Below are 20,160 nucleotides of genomic sequence, written 5' to 3' on the forward strand. Positions count from 1 at the left end.
AGGCTCTTACAGCATTTTTTGGTGAGGAGTACTCTATCTGGAGTGCATTTTTTTGTTAATGCTGATATCTTAACACGGAGACAAAAGTAATGGGAAGGTTTTACTTGATTAATGGTGTTTTGGGCAACTGAAAAGTTATCTTTGGTGGTCTTGCTTTTGGCCAACAAGAGTTAAGCATTATATTTCTCCTCTTTCTTGGAGCAAGACAGTGTGAGAGAGATTCTGGTCAAGATTTGTGAAACTCACAACTGATACAGAAAATTAAAACCTTGTCTTCTGTAACTAGATCTGAAGTGAAAATCAACAAGTCTCTCTTTGATGATTTCTGTGAATGTTTGATTTCTAACTGTATTTTTTAAATTCATCAAGAGCTGTACTTCAGCAGACATCAACAATCAATAGAACATGCAGTCTAATAGTGTTCTTTCTTGCTTATCTAAAGTGAAAAGTCTAATGAGTAGCACACTCTTTCTTGCAGGTGAAATATTTCCACAGCTTCATCTTGATATCTGAAAATATGAAATGCTGATAAAATCAGCATAATTACTCATTTTATAGCTCAAATAGATCTGCTCAGAAATCACTACGACTCATGAAGTATGAGGAATAGGTTCTGTTTCATTAGTCTGTAGGAACTGAGTGGCTTGGAGGAAAAGATTTCATGTCAAATAAATGCTTTTAACTAGGAGCATCCATGCTATAAATGAAGATTTAGATTTGGAGTTTGGAGACAAGTAATGTAATGTGCACTAGGTTGCAATCAGGCTTTGTTACACAACCTTTACACTGCATTTTTTAACTAAGCCATAGGTGTTAGTATATATTAAATGTCCTTTAATTCCCTATAGAGTTAGTGATTCAAGAGGAAAGAAGTCTTTTTTCAGAGTCAGTACTGAAACAGAGTAACACTCTCTTTTGCTTTTAGGACACAAAATCTAGGACTTAATCAGTTGGCTTCATTTACGTACAATACATCTCAGTTTAATATGTGTTGAATTTTAATGTGACAGAGAACATGACTTCTGGAATCTGAAGAGAATCGAAGTGCATTTGCTGTTTGTACTGTGACAGCCAGCATTTCATTTCCTGGAAAAATCTGCAGTCACTCTGTTCAAGGTCTGCTGAGAATTGAGACTAATTGCGGTGACAAGGCATCATCAGGTTTGGCACTTCCACAGCAACTAAAATTCTGCTCTTCTTTACAGAGACATAAAGACTCTAAAATACCTTTTGAAAAAAAAAAAAAACAAAGCTTGGCCTCATATGTTTGACTCTGCAGGAAGACAAGTTTTCAATGAAGAAAGATGTTTGGAAAGGAAGAAAAACAAAATTCACTCATACCCTAACACAGCTAATGTTGTTCAAAGAAATTCAAAGGGTGAATATTAAGCCATCATGAAGTAACAAGATAAAAAGCTTCTATCAAGAAATAATGGTGTTCCATCAAGAAATAATGGACTTTTTAGTTTGGGTTTTTTGGTTTTTTTTTTGTTTTGTTTTGTTTTGTTTGTTTATATGTTTGTTGGTTTGGATTGATTTGTTTGTTTTTGGGGGTGTTTTGGGGGGGGTTTGGTTATTTTTTCTGGTTGTTTATGTTGGGGGTTTTGTTGTTGTTTGTTTGTTTGTTTGAATGGTTTTGTTTGTTTGGTTTTTTACTATCATTTTGTCAAAAGCCTTGGGAAATTCTCAATCTAAAATGTTCTGGGATGAAAATATTACTGGTTCAACAAAAAAGAATACATAATTTAGAATATCTACCTGCTCACTGTTTTGAGGAATCAATCAAAACTTCACTCCCCTTTCTGGTACTCTGAGTACCTTTGTCTTGTACCAAAGTATTTGTAAAAGAATGCACTTTTAGCATGAGGTGCTATAGAACCTCTTGGCAAAATCAGGAGGTGGGATTACAGACTGCTTTAAGTGACAAACACACTAACAGGACCCTTTCTTTATTTTTCTGGACCTGTTGCTTTGCTTCTCCAGGACTTTCTTTGGCTCCTGGCTCCCAGTAGAGTACTCGTCTTCAGCTCCTATCTTGTGACTTCTGAGGAGTAATACTGTGAGTTGTAGAAACTCCTTTGCTTTTTTATTGATAAATGGATAAAATGATCCCCTCAGCAGCTGGGCTCTCCAAGGGCACCTTAGGGGTCAGCCTCAAGAGTTGATGCAGCTGCAAAGGAGGTTGGGACACATCTCAGTACTAATGTCTCTTCATTGTCTTGCTCCAGTGTACAAGTGCATGAATGAAGAGATATTAAAACAATATTAGAATCAATTAATGAGTCCTAAATGAATACTGTTTTTTAAGAACAGTATTTTAAGCTTCAGGCCCTCAAAAATAATATTGTCCTTTTAAAAAAAGCTGTCCTCAAGGTTTGGCCCTGACCAAACTCACGGATTTTGTTCTGTGAGTTAAACAGGAGAAATGGATACATGTCTTTGCCAAAACACTTGGTTCACTGTATCATCATCTATATGGCACAGGAGATCTTAGGAAAATATCCTGTTTTCCTTCCAATAGGCAACATCCTTCCAACATCCACACCAGGCACTGTGGATGTACCAGAAGCTGGCAGAAATTTCTTGTAGAATCCAGCTACTGAATACTTGAGAAGGTCCTGGAAAAGGATGAAGAGAAGAGGAGCACAAACAACACAAGGGCTTTTGTCTGGTCAAGGTATCTCATCTATTCAGTGTTGATGTTTGACCTGTGAAAGCACTGGAAGCTTCTGTAAAAATTCACCCCAAAAAAACCCAACTTTGTGAAAACATGGAGGGGGGAAGTGGGAGCACATTAATAAATCTGTCAACAAACATAGTCAGAAGAAACAGTAGGCAATCTAAATGCACCTATATCAACTTAAAATGACTGTATAGCAGTTCTTTCCAGGGTGTGTCAGCTCCATATGAAGAGTTACGTAACTTTTTGAAGCAATTATCTCAAACGAAGTTTCAGGAAGGCATGTGGTAAAACCTACAACTGCAACAAGTGTTACTAAAGCTGAAAACACACAAAAGAGTTATTAAAACCTGGGGCCACACTAAACTGACTGAAAAAATTGAAAAGGATATCATTATTGTTAAGAACTAGCAGCTAATTGCTTAATGAAAATCATATGGTTTACATCCTGTGGTAATTTCCAAGAGCATAGCCTATTTTATTTTGTCCAAATGATCTCTGGAAGAAAAGTGGTCTGGTTTTGTTCTGCACTGTCCCATTTATGGCAATATGCTATTTCAATGATAGTTCTAACAGATCAGCAGATGCAGTGAAGCAATGCAGGCTCTAAGGCTGTCAAAAATCCTTCAAATAGCCTGACAATTCAGAGACCAGATGCTGTTCTGCAATTTACTGTTTCTTTCTGCAAGAACACAATTTATGATTCAGGAAGTAAGATATTCCGTCTATGACAGTGGACAATTTTATTAAAGGTGAACAAAGAACGTTTAGAAACCTATTTTTCTTTATGTCAGACCTTGCCAGGCACAAGAAAAGAACAGGATACAAGAATCCTGTGTACCAGAAAGCTGAACTAAAAATCTGAGAGTGGAAAACGCCATGTTATGCAGATGAGGCCAGGACTTTTCTACAAACACGTGCCCTTGCTGTGAAGGAGGTAAGGAAATCTCCTTTTACTCTGCCAGATAAAACAGCAACCTCATGCTCTGCAAAGATTTTCCAGACTACAAATCACTTCAGAAACTTGGCGAGTACTTTAACCAGCTCTGGAAACCAGCCCCTTGTATTTCTCAGGAACACCCACCTCTCCTGCAACCGGATGAGTCAGACAGCATCCAGGAGCCTCATTCCAGGAATGTGGCCCACTCAGAAACCCGGGAAAGAAGCACAGAAGACTGACATTTTCTTGATAAAAGGGAAAACACAATGAGCAAATATCTGGACAAAGCCTACACTGAACATTGAAAAAAGGCCCTAAAATTGCCAAGGGCTCCTCTTCAACGGTTTTTCTTAATGAACTGTGCAGATTAGTAAGAGACATCTGCCCCCACTTTTCTGTCACTCATATCAGAGCTTCCCTCATTTTAGTTGTGCATCAGGCTTGTTTCAAAGTCAACCTTTTTTACAGCAATGAGTGAATCTCTGATGCCCCAAGGCAGGGCATCCGTATTTTTTGGTCTCATCTCTCACTGCCAATGGTCATTAAATCCCAGGACAAAAGCTGTAAAAACAGGGATGGCAACATCATAACATGTGTTGGAACTTCCCAAACTAAACACAATGAACAATTCTATGGGCAGCTGGAAACTTAAGGTTCAGTTTTCCTCTGTCTGGAGGGAATGCAGGAGAGCAAACTGGCACAAGGCCAGTGTCAAGAAACACCAACATAAGTCAGGAGCCTTCTACACCAAACTGAAAGAAGTATACCTAAGTGTGACCTGAGGTTGACCCAAGAGAAAGCTGAGTTAGTAATTCAGGAGAAATATGGGTAATACCCACTGTCTTTCACAGGGGGAATGCCATTTCAGCTGTCCTAGCTCTCTTTGGAGTCCTGGTGGTGATTGATGTCTACTGAATCAGCGCTGCAAGCAGCACAGAGCCCTTGGGGATTGCTGTCATGACTGCCCTTTGAGGGAGGTGGTATCTAGCAGACATGGTGCCTCCCATAAAACATTCCTTGGGGAAAAAAAGGTAAGTATTCTGCCTGCTTCAGTCGTTTTGAGCATGTCACTCCGTTGCTATGTTTCCTGGGTGCCACCGATTGCCAACACCATTTCAACACTTTGTCTTCCCTCTGTTAAGACAGCTACCTGGCTCAGCTAAAATAAGGACACCAGATAAACAGAATAATCCTTGTGTGCTGCTAAGGAAGCAAACAGAACAGATGGGAAACTGCTTTCTTACCCCATGGAAGTCAGGGGGATTTCTGTGCTTTTCATATCCTGCACCAAGGAAACAGGACCTTTCAGGGATTTTTGTGAAAAATAAGGTACTTCTGCCCACTGCAGAGAAGCTACTAATCCACTGGCTCAGATACTTGCCAAGAGCTGTGGAGCAGCCAAAATGAGTTCTCACTTTCCCTAATTCAGAGCAGAGAGCTGAAATCCCTTTCCCACAGAATCACAGAGTATCAGCTATTCCAGGAGAACTTGTGCCTGTTCGGTATCCACCAGTTCCTTCCCTCCTTTCCAAATTTCTGGGTATGAGCAATCCTTCCTGTCCAGATCACTACATTTCTTTGTAGAACATGTAGGTGTAAAAAATCAGTTTTTTCCAACAGCAAGTTTCAGCAGGACACGTGTCACTGGCCACGGAGATGCTGCCGCTCTTCTCCTCTCAGCTGCTGCTGAGCACTGTAACATAATACTGGGGGGATTTTTATAGATGTCTGTCATTAGTGGTCACGACTAAAAGCAAAACTCACTGTGAAAATCTGGACTGAACATACACAGACCAGTATATGTTCAGTGTATGTTTCTTTTTATCGCAGCAAATGACAATACAACCATAGACAGACTCCATCTCCATCACCTGAAGGTTGCTTTGGGTAAGCCAGAGCTTTGCAGAGACTTCCACTTGCTTGTGTGTGCCCTGCCTCTCTCACCTCTCTGTTCTTGAAAACAAAAACCATGATGTGTCTGTGTGAGCTGGCAGGCTGCCTAGCTGCCCTTGTCAAAATGGCTTGGCAAATTTGAGTTGAGCACTGAATGTTTACACAAAGACTGCTCCTACTTAATGAGCTGCTTAATACTCAAGGCCTATAATTTCTATGCACTGAAGGGCTTTAATGAAGGACTACATTCTGTATTTTGATATCAGTAAATCACCAACAGAACCCATGTGCAACACTTGAACATTATAAAAATTTGGAACATTGACATTCATGATGAATAAAACCTATGTGATTTTAATGAGAAAAGGAGCAAAAGGGAGGTAAACAACATTGAGGAACATCTTTGTGTCACGAGCTGATTTACTCTGGAAGTACAGTGGCATCACTTTTAATGAAACACAGCAAACTTTGTTTGCTTGGTTTTGCACTGAGGCAGACTGACCTCGCACATTACAAATAATATTTTTTTTTTAATCAAACTTGCAGGGAGCCATTGGATTCAACCCACATTTTGCCCACAAGAGCAGTATGTTGTAGCTCATGAAGCAGAGTTTTTCAGCCCCAACTACCATGACAAACCTCTGACAAGTCATTGACATCATGCCCCCGACGCCTCTTCCTTAATCACCTATTCTTTCCTTCTCTTTCCCAGATTCTTATTCTGACCTGATCTGATTTCTTTAGGGATCTGTTCCTGGGACCTTTGCTCTAGGCACATATAGCAAACCATGGGAACAGCAAAGTACAGGGAACCCTGAACTTAGTTCTCCCCTTCTTTGCTTTAACATATCCCTGAGATGGTGTAAAAAACTCACATGCCATCCTGGAAGCTACCTCTGATACAGAACTCAGCCCAGACCAGGCTGCCCCTGGCCCTTACCACTGCTGGGCAGGCCTCCATTGTGTGAGGAGACCAGAGAGTGGGGCCTCTGCCCTGCTGCTCAGACCAGGATACAAGGCATGACTGGAGCATTAAGCCCCACATGGCCATTATCCTGGCATGGCTGGGTCTCACACAGATGCAGAACAGCAGCTCTGCTGAGAGGCCTCCAGGCCCAACATCAAGCGCCATATGCCTGGCAAGTGGCTGGGCACGGAGAATAGCTTCTCACCAAGAAACGTGCCTGTGATCAACGATTCAGGACAGCCTGCTGCCAACAGCAAAGGCCATCCAGATTTTTGAGCTACAGCATAGTTTGTCAAGCTAACATATAAAGGTGCTCTGCCTTTCTGCATGGAAAAAAAAAAGGCACTATGAATGGTTCCTGCTGCAATGCCAAGAATCATACTGAGCAAAAGAAACCTACTAAAGGGATTCTGCAAACCATTTTAACCAGGAATCAAATAGGGTGTTTTTTTTCTTAATGGAATGCTATGCTACATTAGCAAAAGTGATGTGACATCACGAATGTGTAAGTATATATAATAGCCTAATATAACAGTATCTTCAGAATGGAGAGGGGAGGCAGGAGAGAGGAGGATGAGAAAGAGAGGGGCAGACATTTTAAAAGGAGTCTTGGAAATGTTAAATAGAACATATTTGTATCAATTATTTGTAACTTTTTTCCATCTTATTTCTTCTGGAATAGATATATTCCTACAACCAGCTGACACAGAAATACAAAATAGCCCTAAGGATATCTACACATAGTTTTCACCAGAAGATTGCCAGGGAATAGGGGCATTAAATTTGCAACCTGCCAAACTGGTCTACTTCACTTCCAGGGCAGCTGGATGAGTTACTTTCAAGGTAATGTATGTTCCTGGGCACCATCTTTCCGGGGCTGGGAGCCAAGAAGAATGAGGGTCATCAGCTGCCCTGGTAGTTGCAAGACCCTGGAAAGCCACTTGGCGTGTTGTAGGCATTTGCACCAGAAGCCGAAAGTGAACATGTGAACATGAAGTATTTGGAGACTGCAGAGCTGCAACAGGCAGTGCTCGGCACAGGAAGCAAAGCTCGGTTCCAAGGCCACACCACTGCTGCCTAGTTTCAGACCGAGCCCTTGTTTCAGACCACCCACTAGCTCAGGCAGTGGAGGAAAAGCCAATCACCACAGCAGGTTTTCATGTTACAGCAGTTAGGCAGCCAGGGCTTCCTTTGCACACAGCAGACACAGCACATGGCAAGACTCAATTCTTAGGTATCTGCTCTAAGAAGAATCGCACCTCGATCCCATCTTCCTGTCCTAGCCAGAGAAGCAGCTTTGACTACTTCAGATGCAGAATTACTCGAATTGACCCCACCCAGGACAGCATTCACCTCCCAGATTCAGAACTCAGGCACACAAAAAAGGCCAGTAATGAGCAAACAAACCCGAGTTATCAGGCCCAGGAAGACACGGCCTGCGTCAAGGAGTCTGGGTTTGAATTCACCTTGGGTACAAAGTGAAACAAGGAAGTGCACAGCTGTGCAACCTCACTGATTGTCTGCAATAGTGTGCATGACTGCATGCAATGTTTGCTGCGATATTTAGCCCTGTTGTCCTCTGCCACCCCGTGAATGAAATTCCTTGAGCAGTGATTAGCCAAAATTTTGATATCACACAGCCCAGGGTTCACATTTAGTAATATCAGCAAATGTGTGCCTCCCAATTCACCCCTTCCCAAAAGCTACTGTGTTGAAAGAAAGAAATGGTGCTGAAGGGATGTGATAAAAATTTTAAATCTGAACCAATGGATATGCTAAGTTGCTTCAATTTCTTGTAGCACGCGGAGCGGGGGGTGTTCATGGACAAGATAAACCTTTTTACATGAAAAAAAGAAAAACTGGCAAAAAACTCAACGTAAATTACACAAAAAAACTCTACCAAAATTCCACTAAAAATCCAAAATTTTAATCTTGGCACAATCCTTTTTACAAAGAGATTTTATAGATTGACTGTATATATTCACAAAAGCAACAAACTAAGGCATATTCTCCATAAACATGTTTGTTAAACGCTGGAAAGCTATGTGACTCAATCTCACGTAAATCTTGTCAAGATACAGGCAGTAAAAATTTTAAACTTGTGAATTATTTCTGCATGTAATGGACTGTCAGTTTACACACTTATCATGAATATGAGCTAAACTAATTTCAAATCACTGTAACAAATACTCTAGTAAGAGCATGAAGCTTAAACAGTATTTTAAAGTGCTCATTAGAAACCCAACATTTCAATTAAGAAATGTTAAAGATATTACATTCCTTGCATATCAAGTCCAAAGGTATAATATGTACACAATCTACTGTCTTGCATTTACAAATAGGAAATAATTTATCTGTTTATCTCAGACATGACTAGTAGCCAAAGGAAAGCTGAAAGACCATTTCGATTGGGCCAGAAAAAAAAAAAAAAAAAAAAAAAACCCAAAACAGTTAACCCACACATACAACCATCAGGATTCTGTATCCCAAGCACTGCCATTTTGGCCAATCTCCTTGACTAATTCCCTTTACACCTACCCATGAAGCATTTGCCAGTACTCTGCCAGTAACAAATTAGAGCATGGCTCTTGGAACCAAAGTGCTTGGGTCTCTAGAACTGGCAAGGCTGCTATTAAACAGAAAACATAATTGAACAAAAGAAATATGCCTTGCAATATACCACAATCTGCACAGAGAGCAAAGAACTCTGAACTACATAGACCATCATACAACAAAACTTGGGACAGTTTAATTTAATTTTTGGATGAACTGTAGCGCTTGCTAAAAAAATAAGACAAAACTAATTAAGAGGCATTTGTGACGAATTTAAAAGCCTACATCAGCCTTCTTACAAAGCCCTAACCAATCTCTTTCAATCCATAGATAATGTGTTTGCTAGTCAGGTTTCTTGTCTTGACAGCAACTAATCAAACTTCTCCATCCACTACCAGTCTTCTGTGATTCTGACTTAACAGCTTTGCAGCATGTGGTATTTTGCTGTGCACAGGTTAAGCCTGTTTGACAATGGACTAATACGAGGTACTGTAAAATGTTAGCATTGTGCATCATTTTAATCCCCATAGCACACATGCTTTTCAATAATCCCCTTCGAAGTACAACATGACAAATTTTCGAAGATACAAACAACTATAAAACACAAACCCCAAGTTCATTAAAGCACAATAAAAATAGTTACCTTCCTGTCATTTCTTTTCATTTCTCAGCTGCCATGAATGGCAACGTTTTGTCTTTTCAGATTCTGCAACTGGACTTTGTCCTTTTCAGACAAGGAGTACACCCACTCACATACAGTAACATGATAATAGTAAAATCAAAACTCACAAATTAAAGTAACAGTGAACATTCCATAAGCAGATTTTTAACTTTTGGTAAACATTTCTGCTAGGTGGTTAAAGGCAAAAATGTGCTGTACAAAATCATGTTAATGTCTGCAGTAATAAGCTTTGTTTAGTTTAGATTAGCTTCAGCTTAGTGTGTGGCCAGCCTGAACTATGCAACTTCTTGAAACAGGTAGATAGAAAATTGTAAAGCTTTATTTCTTCTCTACTTGTACCCATCAGCAGATTCTTGCCTTGCCAAACATTCATGTGAAAAAAAAAATACTGTGGCACTCAGCTGAGTTACAAAATACATGTGTATGGGCAACAAGAGGTGTCAAGGTGACAAACGACTCGTTGGACTGCTTTCTTCTCCACCTGCAGCAAGCTTGAGCGTTGTGAGCTTACGAGGGGGATGCTGAGGACTCCTACGAAGGTTGTCGTCCATCTGCAGAGAAACAATGAGAGCTGGATCTGGCAAACAGTAGAATACAGGTTATACAATTAGTCTTATTTGTCAGGGCTGCCATCATTAATGCTGAGTTGGGGTATTTTCACTGTTAGGACCAGGCACAACTGGTACTTTGGTTTCTTTCCTCTCCTGGTATATATTTGTGTTGGGGCTGTCATTCATTCCCTTATATATGGTGCATCAAGCACAGGTAAAGTGGGTGTGCTTCTGCTCAAGTCATTTTGTCAAGATTACTGAAGGAAGCAACACCATTTCTAAGAATACACCTTTTCTATTGTACAAATATCGTACAATAGCCAAATGCTGCCACAAGACTGATCAACAACCAAACTGCTAACATCAAAGGATGCTTCTGTATATTCAGCACCAGGCAAGAATAAATCTTTTCACATCAGAAATGTTCTGGAGATACTGAGTGAATTTGTAATAGTCACAGATTTCAAAAAGTACTTAACAAAGAAATTAAGACCTTTTCAAAGACAGGTTAAAATTAATCTCTGAATAGAAACATTTATATTTTCATAGGAAATCAATCTAATGCCTTATGTGTCATGTGGTCTCAAAAAGTTTAGTTAGTACAGAATAAAAGACAGCACAGGAGAGTTCTGCAGAGGCTGTCCAGTCTACCCCATTTCCTCAAGGCAGGATTGGTTTTTCCTCAATCATGCGTGACAAATGTCTATGTAATGCATTGTTTAAAACTTCCACAGCTACACTTAAATGCCAGAAAAAGCATCAATGCCTAATGCCACAGGAGCTGATCACAGTTAATGATCTATTTCACACACTGTTCTTTTTCAGGAAGAAATGCCTTCTACCCTTTTAGTTAAAGTTTTCTGTCTGCATGGAAAGGCTAATTATTCAGAAGTATTTTTCAGGTAAGTTGTACAGCTTTTGACAGGTGCTGAGTGACAGCCTTAGAAACAAAGAACATAAGAAAAACAGCTAGATGTAGAACAAGCAGAAGAGTAACTGCCAGATAGTTAGGACAGCATGCAGCTGCGAGCAAGGAAAGCTGGTGATCAGTCTTAATTGCAGGACCATTTCTGAGGTTTGACTGATACATTTGCCTCCTCCTTTGCTAAAGGTACATTTGCAGAAAGATACCACTCCTTTACTGGTGTGCACACCTGCAAGGCAATGTTCTTTTGGTTGTATTAAGAATACTTTCTTAAGTACAAGGCTTCATTAATTCCTCCTTCCAAATGACGTAATATTCTTGTCACCTCTCTACACAACGCAACTCACTAGGAAAGAATTAATTAAAATAAAATCCAATGTACGGTCGCAATTGCCATGCAAGGGTTATCTGTGAACAAGCAACCAAAACAAAGCAGTAAAATTAAAGAGACTGAAGCAAAAGTAACCTTTTCAATCAAGTTGGATTCCTTATTTACAAGCTGTGTGAGTTTCTGCAGATTAGCATCTGCTGTATCCTGTCCAGCTGGAGAATGGCCTGGAGAGTGAAGGTACAAAGATGGAGAGTGAAAAGCTTTTAAATTCTTAAAAAGTAAACCCACATTGGAAACAGAGTTCATACAGTACTTTTATGCAAAAAGAGTTTAAGTGGAAAAGCCATTCCATGTGAGAAAATCAGGAGTACTAAGTGTGTGCCATAAGACTTTGCCAATGCTTGACAGAATCTGAGTATTGCTTGTAACTTTTAATCCTTTCCGCCCAACTTCAGAAGTTTCTTCCTTTCCCCACAGAAACTCTAGCATAAACTACACAAAATCTAATCTGCTTTGGTTCACAAATGGAATCTGGAGTACTAATCCTAACAGGAGTGTAGAAGTCGAAAAGGATAAAAGAAACAAAACTTACCGGAGACAGTTAACCTGAAGTAGCAAGTCAAAATATCATCACAAAATCGACACAGATTGGGAAGCTGTTTCAAATGCTCTTGCAATTGCACCCTGGGAAAGCACACTTTATAAATTGGTGCAAGGAAACCAAAGACGAAGGCATCCAAGGTGGTAGGCCTAAAAAGAGTGACACAAGAACACTGAAGGGACTTGAGGTAAGACATTTAAGACTTCTACAACCTAGTTTTTTGTGTATAACAAACACAACTCAGAATAGAATATAATCAGCTCTTTGGTCATTCACCTTTGCCTATCAACCAGGTAAATGCTTTGTACCAGCTATCCACTCCTTTCAGCATCTCTTAACTAGGGACATGCTGGAAAGCTGAAACAGTAATGTCAGCATTAAAACATAGTAACATAGTCATGCTGTCCCCTACACTGATAAGCCATTCTAAAACACCTGACACCACGAAAATCTTGCTGTATGGCTAGGGGATGAGGATCCTCTCTCATGGAGTGGTCTAGTTCAACCACTAAAGGAAGGGACCGTGCATTTCAGTATGTTGTCGGTGTGCTCTGTGCACCTACCACAGGAATAAGTTTCCTGAACCTACATACTCCTCCCATGAGGGCAGTAATAACACCTGAGCCTAAAGCATTTTTTTTGCCATACAAAGCCATGAGGTGACATTCAGTGGCTAGAAAAGTGTTCTCCAGTGCACACTCCCCCCCCCACCACCCATTTTTTTAGCATTTCCCTCTCTGTGGAAAAAAGCAGGATAAGGGAGACACCACACTGACTCAGTCCAGAGATCTTGTTTGTACTGTTTGCTCATTCAGATTTATTTGAAAATAGAATATGAGACATAAAACTACTGGAAAGCACTTTTGATTTTCTGACAGGCAAAAAAAAAAAAAGAAATTCCAGTGTTCACAGAGTTGTGTGGTACCTTTTTTATTAGCCATTCACCAAAAAATTCAAAAGAAAAAAAAATCACACTCACGTATCTCCAAAGAAAAACTGAGATGTTCCCAATCTCTTCGACAGGAGATTTAGGCACTCCTTGGCATCCCTGTATATCTGATGAGACACAAGACTGTTTAAGAGCCCCAAGTGTAGCAAGGCTGGTATGCACAGCACCATTCGTCATTTGACAGTGTGCTAGACTGTTTCAGTTCTCCTCTTTGACAGAAACTTATGAACTCCTTACTGCACAACACTTACCTGTGCTTCCACTTCAGTGAGACTGTAGAGTGGAGGCCCTCCCTTGGTCAGCAAGATTCTGTTCAGCGCTTCCCTGGACATCTTTCCAGGCACATACAAACTCAGTGGGAAGGCAATCCTCGAGGCAAACCATGGCTTTGTCACACTGCAGTAATTTTCAGCCTCAATCCAGAAAGTGTGCAGCTATATCAACACGAGGGAAAATACAAGTGAAATCTGAATGACCTAAGTAGGTATCCCGTGAAACCTGATGTGCAAGATCTCAGTCAGAAGAGCAGAAGAACCAGGAATTACTATAATTCAAGGCAATCAGGCTCTGTAAAGGACTATACCACTCCCCTAAGTGCAGGAGTATATAAGTAAGGCAATAGCTACCTTCCAAATAAAGAAAACCACCAAAGATATTAGAGAGATCTATATGCATCTGCACAAAATAATGTATGTACTATGTATGTGCACACACAGTTTATATTCAAAATAGATTACAAAGAAAGTTGCAGACATACAGCAACAGGTTTGAACTTTCTGGAATTTTATTTTTAAATTTTATATAAATCTTAAAATAAAAGAGATCATGAAATTATGAATTTGAAACCAGGGTCAGCTGAAGAGGCTAGTTTATGGTATCATCTGGTCAGAATATTTTTTCCTGCACAAACTGAAGCCAAAGTCATTCAAGAGATTCTGTATCTGTGGGTTTTATAGCTCTACTGTAATTACACTGAAACGATGAGGGCAAATGTGTTATTTAGAACTGAAAAGTTAAGCTACTGATGATGGGCATTTTAATTTATTTAGAAGTTTTAACTCAACAGTTCAAAATGCTTTTTGAAGTTGAGTGTTGTGTGTCAGTCGTGTGTCTCCAATCAGAGACCAAGGTTTTTAATCCAAGGCTTTTCAGGAGAATCAAATGAAACAAAAAATGGCCACAATAAGGGGGTTTCAGGATACTATTCCCAAAAACCAATAGAAAAAAAAAGATCTGTAGGAAAAAATTCTTGTAAGTGTACTTTTAAAATGTCTTTCATTAATCTACTACTATTACTTGACACCCCATAAACACATAGCTCTTTCCTTTTCAAAAGCTGTTAGGCAGTATTTCCAAAAAGCAGAATAACAAAGCATCTACAAAGTTCCAGCCAGGACTGGGGCTGAGAATTTTAATGTCTCTCACACTGGGCACCTCTTAGAACATTCAATTCCAGATACTTGGACCATTACAAAGCATTTATCAATATTTACCAGAGCAGGGAGTAGTTTCTCTTCAAGTAGTGCAATATACGCCAGTGTATCAGCTCCTTGTTTTGCAGACAACTCATAATCAGCATTGTACTTCTACGAATTATGAAAAAACAAAAAAACCCAACAAAACAAAACAAAACAAAACAAAACAAAACAAAAATAGTAGTCTTACACAGAACTTTCAAAAAACAGCAATGCAAAGTTACTTCAAACTTAACAATTATCAAGGCAATAAATATACAAACCATTTTTGGAACAGAAAGCATGCACTCACTAAAATTTTCCTTCTTCAGGCCCAATCTGTCAAACCTTGCTGCATCTCCCTCTTCCACTTTGCCATTCTTAGAGCTTTCGACCCTCCTATTCCCAAAATAACTCTTGTGTCTCTTTTCTATTTGCTTCCAAGCAAATGCCCAGTGATACAGAGGCAATTTTTCAACACTGAGGGATGTAGCAAACCTCTGGTGACTCTCTACTGTTATTTTTGAAGCATCTGACACTTCAGCAGGTGTAAGCTTAAAAACAATGGCATGCATTTCCATATTTTGCTTTTAAGGAATATTCTAAAGTTAAGAAAATGGATGCTAACAATGTAAGGAACCAAATATACAGCTAAATTAATGCAGTTACTGACTGAACTTTTAATTCTAACACTGGATTCTTTTAAGACATATTATAACAACTGATAAATTTTAAGAGGAGTGAGTAGATTTGCTTCATTAATTTATAAACAAAGGGCCAGCACTCATACTTGGACATCTGAGAAGCAAGCATAAATGGCTATACATCAACTTAAAGAGGGTATTTTCCCCTCCAACATTATGGAACCTTTGGTATTCATATGAATACCAAATTCAAATTAAATCCAAGTGCATCTGAAACTTCTGAATTTCAGAACACCTATCTCAAATTCCATCTCAGATGCAGTTTTCAGATCCTGGTTTTCTGCCTACTAAGGTTTAAAGCTTCACTAATATGGTATTCATCAGACCATCTGACCAGACAGGAACCGGATTGCTAATGTAAAAGTAGAATAGTGGGCTAGAAGACCATCTTAAGAATAAAAAGATGATGCCATGGTTTATTAGACATCTACATACTTCGTCAAAGAAGAAATTGCACAGCTTTATTCTTTGTAAACAAAACATTAAGAGATCTACAAAAAGCAAGCAAGAGGCAATAACCTGGTGTGCATCAAGAAATGCCTGCAGACATTTTTACATTACAAGCTATAGAAAAAAATACATAGATTAAAAACAACGCTGTACTTATCTTTCAATATAAGAGCACTGGGAAATGACCCATTTAAGCTGTTAACCTAAACTGTGATGTCCTAGGTTTGCAAAGTCATAACGACATTGAAAGTTTTATAATTACTTTCATTATAATTATATATATATAACAGTTACAGTTATGAGCGATATATAAAAATATACTAACTATAAAGGTGATCAGTAAGACTGCTCAGTTAAGGACAGATTGTTTAACCTTTTCAATTAAACATTTTTCATGCTTATTTTTAAATCTTTCCCATAACTAATGATCAAACTTTTAAAGAACCATTTCTTATCCACTATTTTGCAATTCTCATGCAATTATGAGAAACAGAAAAATACTGGGTCTCAACTAAATTCCAAGTTTTTGGAAGCCCTTGCTAGTGTTTAAAGGACACATGCAAGAGTCACTGCAAGGCAAAGAAAACAAATCCTTTTGTAAGACACCTACTTGCTTTCTTAAGAAGTTTAGTATTTTTGCTGGCTGAGAAATAACAGTGTCTTCTGATACCAGGACTGGCATATCTCCTGGAAAGCATAAATAATTCAGTCAATAATTCATACGGAAGAGTTCTAACTTTACTAGAAGGTAATCAGTCACTTTATATACTTTCCTTTTCTCAACAGCATGCTGATTTTCCTGACGTGTAAACATAAGCATATAATTTTACATAGCAGGGGAGTTCCAAGATTACAAATACTCTTAGTCTATTGTGGCCCTCACTAATAAGAAGACATAAAAAAGGGCAATATCAAATCAGACTGAAGCCAGTTTTCTGCTAGATATCCAATCCTTTGACAACCAGGCTACTTGTCTGGATTTCAGATGTTCATCTTAAGACAAAAATTCCAACTCAGTCCAACTGCCCTCTCAATTCATTAACTTCTGAGCCTCTTCAGTTCTTCCTCTGTCCTTCCGCTCCAAATCCATTTTAACCATCTTCTTTCTCTTGCCTCGCTACAACTACTGCATAACCACGAACTACTCAAAGAACTAAGTATTTCCCCTCTTCTAGAAGTTGACTGGACAGCCTTTAGTTATTTGATTGCAGGATCAAAGCCTGCAGAGTGCGAAGTCTTTGTAACAGAGGCTACCTTCCAGCACATTCACAATATAACTGTCACAATGAAGCCAAAAGGACAGTGCTAATTCATATGAAAGTATCAATTACCACCATCACTTACTATCTGGACTGCCTTTTAGTTGATTTTATGTATTTTCTTTATAAGGAAAGCCACCAAAATTCTAGCAAGTCCACCCAGCTAGTTTGTGGTATTTTTACCTAACAGAAAATAACACATTGAAAAGCAAGAACCAAAGGCTCAACTTCTGAATGAACACAGTACTGCCTGAACAGATAAGGTGGTTAAGTGACACGGGACTTTAACCCTGCAGTGATTTTACATCTCTGAAATACACCAAGACAGTAATTGCTGAACAAACAAACAAGCAATGAGTAGAAGCATCCTAAACAAACAAGTCCTCTCTGACACTTACCTTCACCTTCTCTCAGTGAACTCCTCTCATTCAGCACAATACTAAACATCTAGCTGATATAAGCCATACTTGTTGAGGCTCACATTCCTCTTCCAACTGTACTAGCCCATTATGCTACTAGTAATTAAGGAGTTCTTCAACACACAAGTCTAGTTACTACCTTTATAAATATGCAAAATGCAAAAAGCTTACAAATTTGTTTTCACTGTAAGATCAGTTCAGACTGCCTGAAACAGCTATGTACTTTGCATTACTACTTTGTTAACTGTCTGCTTCTTCACCCATACACATTTTAATAACTGCCCTCTGAAGCACTTTATTTATGCCTTCCATTATTTTATTCCCACAAATTCATCACACTTTTTCCTGTGATGTAATTTAACTGGGGCAGACTGCACTCAGGAACACAAACCCAAATCCAAACATAGTTACTAGAACGTGCATGTATAACATGGCTCTGATGAAAACAAAAAAGGCTGCAAAGATGGTACCTTTCGGCGCTCTCCACGACTTATTTATAGTATTCACTGTCAGGGGAGCACCAGAAAATTTGGCGTAAGCCTGCAATAAAGATTGGAGGGCAGGGGAGAAAACCTGTCACAATGTGTAGGAAAAGCTTAAGACGGACCTTTAAAAGTTGTTTTAAACACCTTCGTGCACTGAGGACCAACCACCAGCAGGTGCACGAAGGGTTTCGGTCAGGCTTCACCGCCCTAATGCGACTGCAGGGCACGCAGGGCAGAGGCCCCGGGGCCCCGGGAAGGGCGGCAGCGCTGCCCGCGGCTCCCCTGGGGAACGAGCCAGGGCCGCGCCGCGGGCCCAACACCGCGCCTTCCACCCGCGGCCTCTCCCGGGGCAAGGAGGAGCCACGAGGACGTCCGTGCAGGCGGCAGGCAAGCCCCGGGATGTCGCCGCTCCCTCCCTCCTTCCCCGGGCCGGGCGGTAGCCGCCGCCCGTTACCATGACGGTGAGAGACTCCGGGTGCAGGGACGGCAGCCCCCAGCCTCCTCCCCAGCAGCTCAGCTCCATGGGAGCCGCCATCTTGTCCGCGGCGCGGGCCGGGCTGCGCAGCGCCGCTCCCTCCGCACGGCGGCGCCCGAGCGCCCGCGGCCGCGCGCGGGGAGGGCGGAGGAGGCGCTGAGGGCGGCGGGGCGAGGGCACCGCTGGGAGGGGCACCGCTGGGAGAAGCACGACTGTGGGGCGCTGCTCTCGGGCACCGCTCACGGGCACCGCTGGGAGAAGCACGACTGTGGGGCGCTGCTCTCGGGCACCGCTCACGGGCACCGCTGGGAGAGGCAGGGTTTTGGGGCGCTGCTCTCGGACACCGCTCACGGGCACCGCCGCCCGCGCTCGGGGCTGCAGGAGTCGAGAGTGTCACTGTATTGGGTTGGAAAATACCTCGGAGATCATCGAGTCCAGCCTGTGATCGAGCACCATGTCGACCAGACTATGGCACCAAGTAGCACGTCCAGTTAAATACCTCCAGGGCTGGTGGCTCCTAATCCCCCCTTTTGTGAAGATGTTCTTCCGAATGTTCAAGCCAAAGCTCCCCGACACGGCTTAAGACTATGTCTTCATACCATCCACATCCCTTCCCAAAAGGCTGACCCCCGCCTGGCTACAGCCTCCTTTCAGGTAATTGTAGGAAACTATGAAGTCTCCCCTGAGCCTTCTCTTTTTCTTCAGGCTGAACAAACCCAGCTCCTTCAGGCCTTCCTCACAGGACTTGTGCTCCAGACATTTCCACCACTCCATTGCCCTTCCCTGGACTTGCTCCAGCACCTCAGTATCCTTGAATTGTGAACTATGGCCTCTTGTCCTGTTGCTACTTGCCTGGCAGAAGAGGCTGACTCCTACCTGGCAACAGCATCCTTTCAGGTTGTGTCCAGGTGGGGATCAGCCTTTTGGGAAGGTACATGGATGGCTAGTAGCCATGATCCTGTGGGGAAATGCCCCAGCCGTAGTCCTCGTGAAACATTTTTGGTACCATCCGAACCTTCACCCTCCAGCCCTGACGCTGCACACAGAATTGTGACTTTTCATGGGAGCAAAAAATATTTGTGGCTCTCAATAACTGGAAAGAGCCATCATCAGCAATTGGGCTCTAAAAACAAGATCAGATCATATGTTACCAATTTTGCCCAGGTTATAATGATAACCCATTCAGTGTGGTTTTAACTGCAGACTTTTAAAGGCATCAAGTTGTCAGCAGTTTGTTCCCGAGCTTGTGCAGACGTGCCACAGCACGTCTAAACACTAAGTCAGGTTTCCATCCTTCCCACAAAAGGAAAAAATACCCAACACTAGCTAAAAAAAACCTCTGCACTGACCACCCTTACTCAGGTCTTCTTTGCATAAAGAGGAGAGAGGGAGAGTAAGGGCAAAGCTTCACTTCTCATTTCCCTCTCCCATATCCACAATTTCAGATTCACCTGAAATTTGAGGAAGAAAGTATCATGATAAAAACATATGCCACAGATCTGAGATAATTCTCCTCCATTTTATAAGGAATGGTAGAAGAACACACTATTTTTTCCTCAGAAAAACATACCACTGGCAACGTTAACAGAAGAATTTTTTTTTTTTAATGGCTACATTACATTTTTCCCTGTAAAGACTTTTTTAAGATACATCTTCTTAAGGACATTTTTAATGTAATTTCCTCCCTAAGGCACGAGCTAAATTCTACTCAGTTTGTCCTGGTACTGTGGTGTGCTCACCATGTGATTGCCTCACTGAAATGCAAAGCTCTGAAAGACAACAGTGGATCGTAACACCTGTGATCCCAAAGATCTATTTCTCTAAGGAGTATTTTACCCAGGG

At 40.9% G+C, this 20,160-nt stretch overlaps 1 protein-coding gene across 4 annotated transcripts; it reads right to left on the reverse strand.

Moving 5' to 3' along the window:
• Positions 1-8,391: 8,391 nt before the first annotated feature.
• On the reverse strand, positions 8,392-18,408 carry MTX3 (metaxin 3). 4 transcript variants are annotated; one of them, XM_057363871.1, is made up of 9 exons: positions 18,298-18,408; positions 17,829-17,898; positions 16,291-16,367; positions 14,566-14,658; positions 13,324-13,506; positions 13,103-13,179; positions 12,115-12,272; positions 11,658-11,746; positions 8,392-10,292 (listed from the first exon to the last, which is right to left on the reverse strand). In XM_057363871.1, exons 1-9 carry the CDS (start codon positions 18,376-18,378, stop codon positions 10,122-10,124), a joined length of 999 nt encoding a protein of 332 aa, XP_057219854.1. In that variant the 5' UTR covers positions 18,379-18,408; the 3' UTR covers positions 8,392-10,121. The 4 variants fall into 4 exon arrangements, with proteins under 4 accessions (XP_057219854.1, XP_057219851.1, XP_057219852.1 ...); XM_057363868.1 differs by having other exon boundaries at positions 8,392-10,266; positions 18,298-18,395; XM_057363869.1 differs by lacking the exon at positions 11,658-11,746 and having other exon boundaries at positions 18,298-18,395.
• Positions 18,409-20,160: the final 1,752 nt, after the last annotated feature.

Source organism: Malurus melanocephalus, unplaced genomic scaffold (assembly GCF_030028575.1).
Source record: "Malurus melanocephalus ecotype Western Australia unplaced genomic scaffold, MMel_1.1 scaffold_31, whole genome shotgun sequence".
Lineage (NCBI taxonomy): Eukaryota > Metazoa > Chordata > Aves > Passeriformes > Maluridae > Malurus > Malurus melanocephalus.

Excerpts from the sequence above, each read along its gene's own strand:
- MTX3 (XM_057363871.1), bottom strand. The coding sequence starts at position 18,378 with ATGGCGGCTCCCATGGAGCTGAGCTGCTGGGGAGGAGGCTGGGGGCTG. Across the intron at positions 13,180-13,323 it reads TCACTGAAGTGGAAGCACAG|ATATACAGGGATGCCAAGGA; the intron begins GTAAGTGTTGTG and ends GTGTCTCATCAG. Across the intron at positions 10,293-11,657 it reads AATCCAACTTGATTGAAAAG|ATCCAGCTCTCATTGTTTCT; the intron begins GTTACTTTTGCT and ends ACTGTTTGCCAG.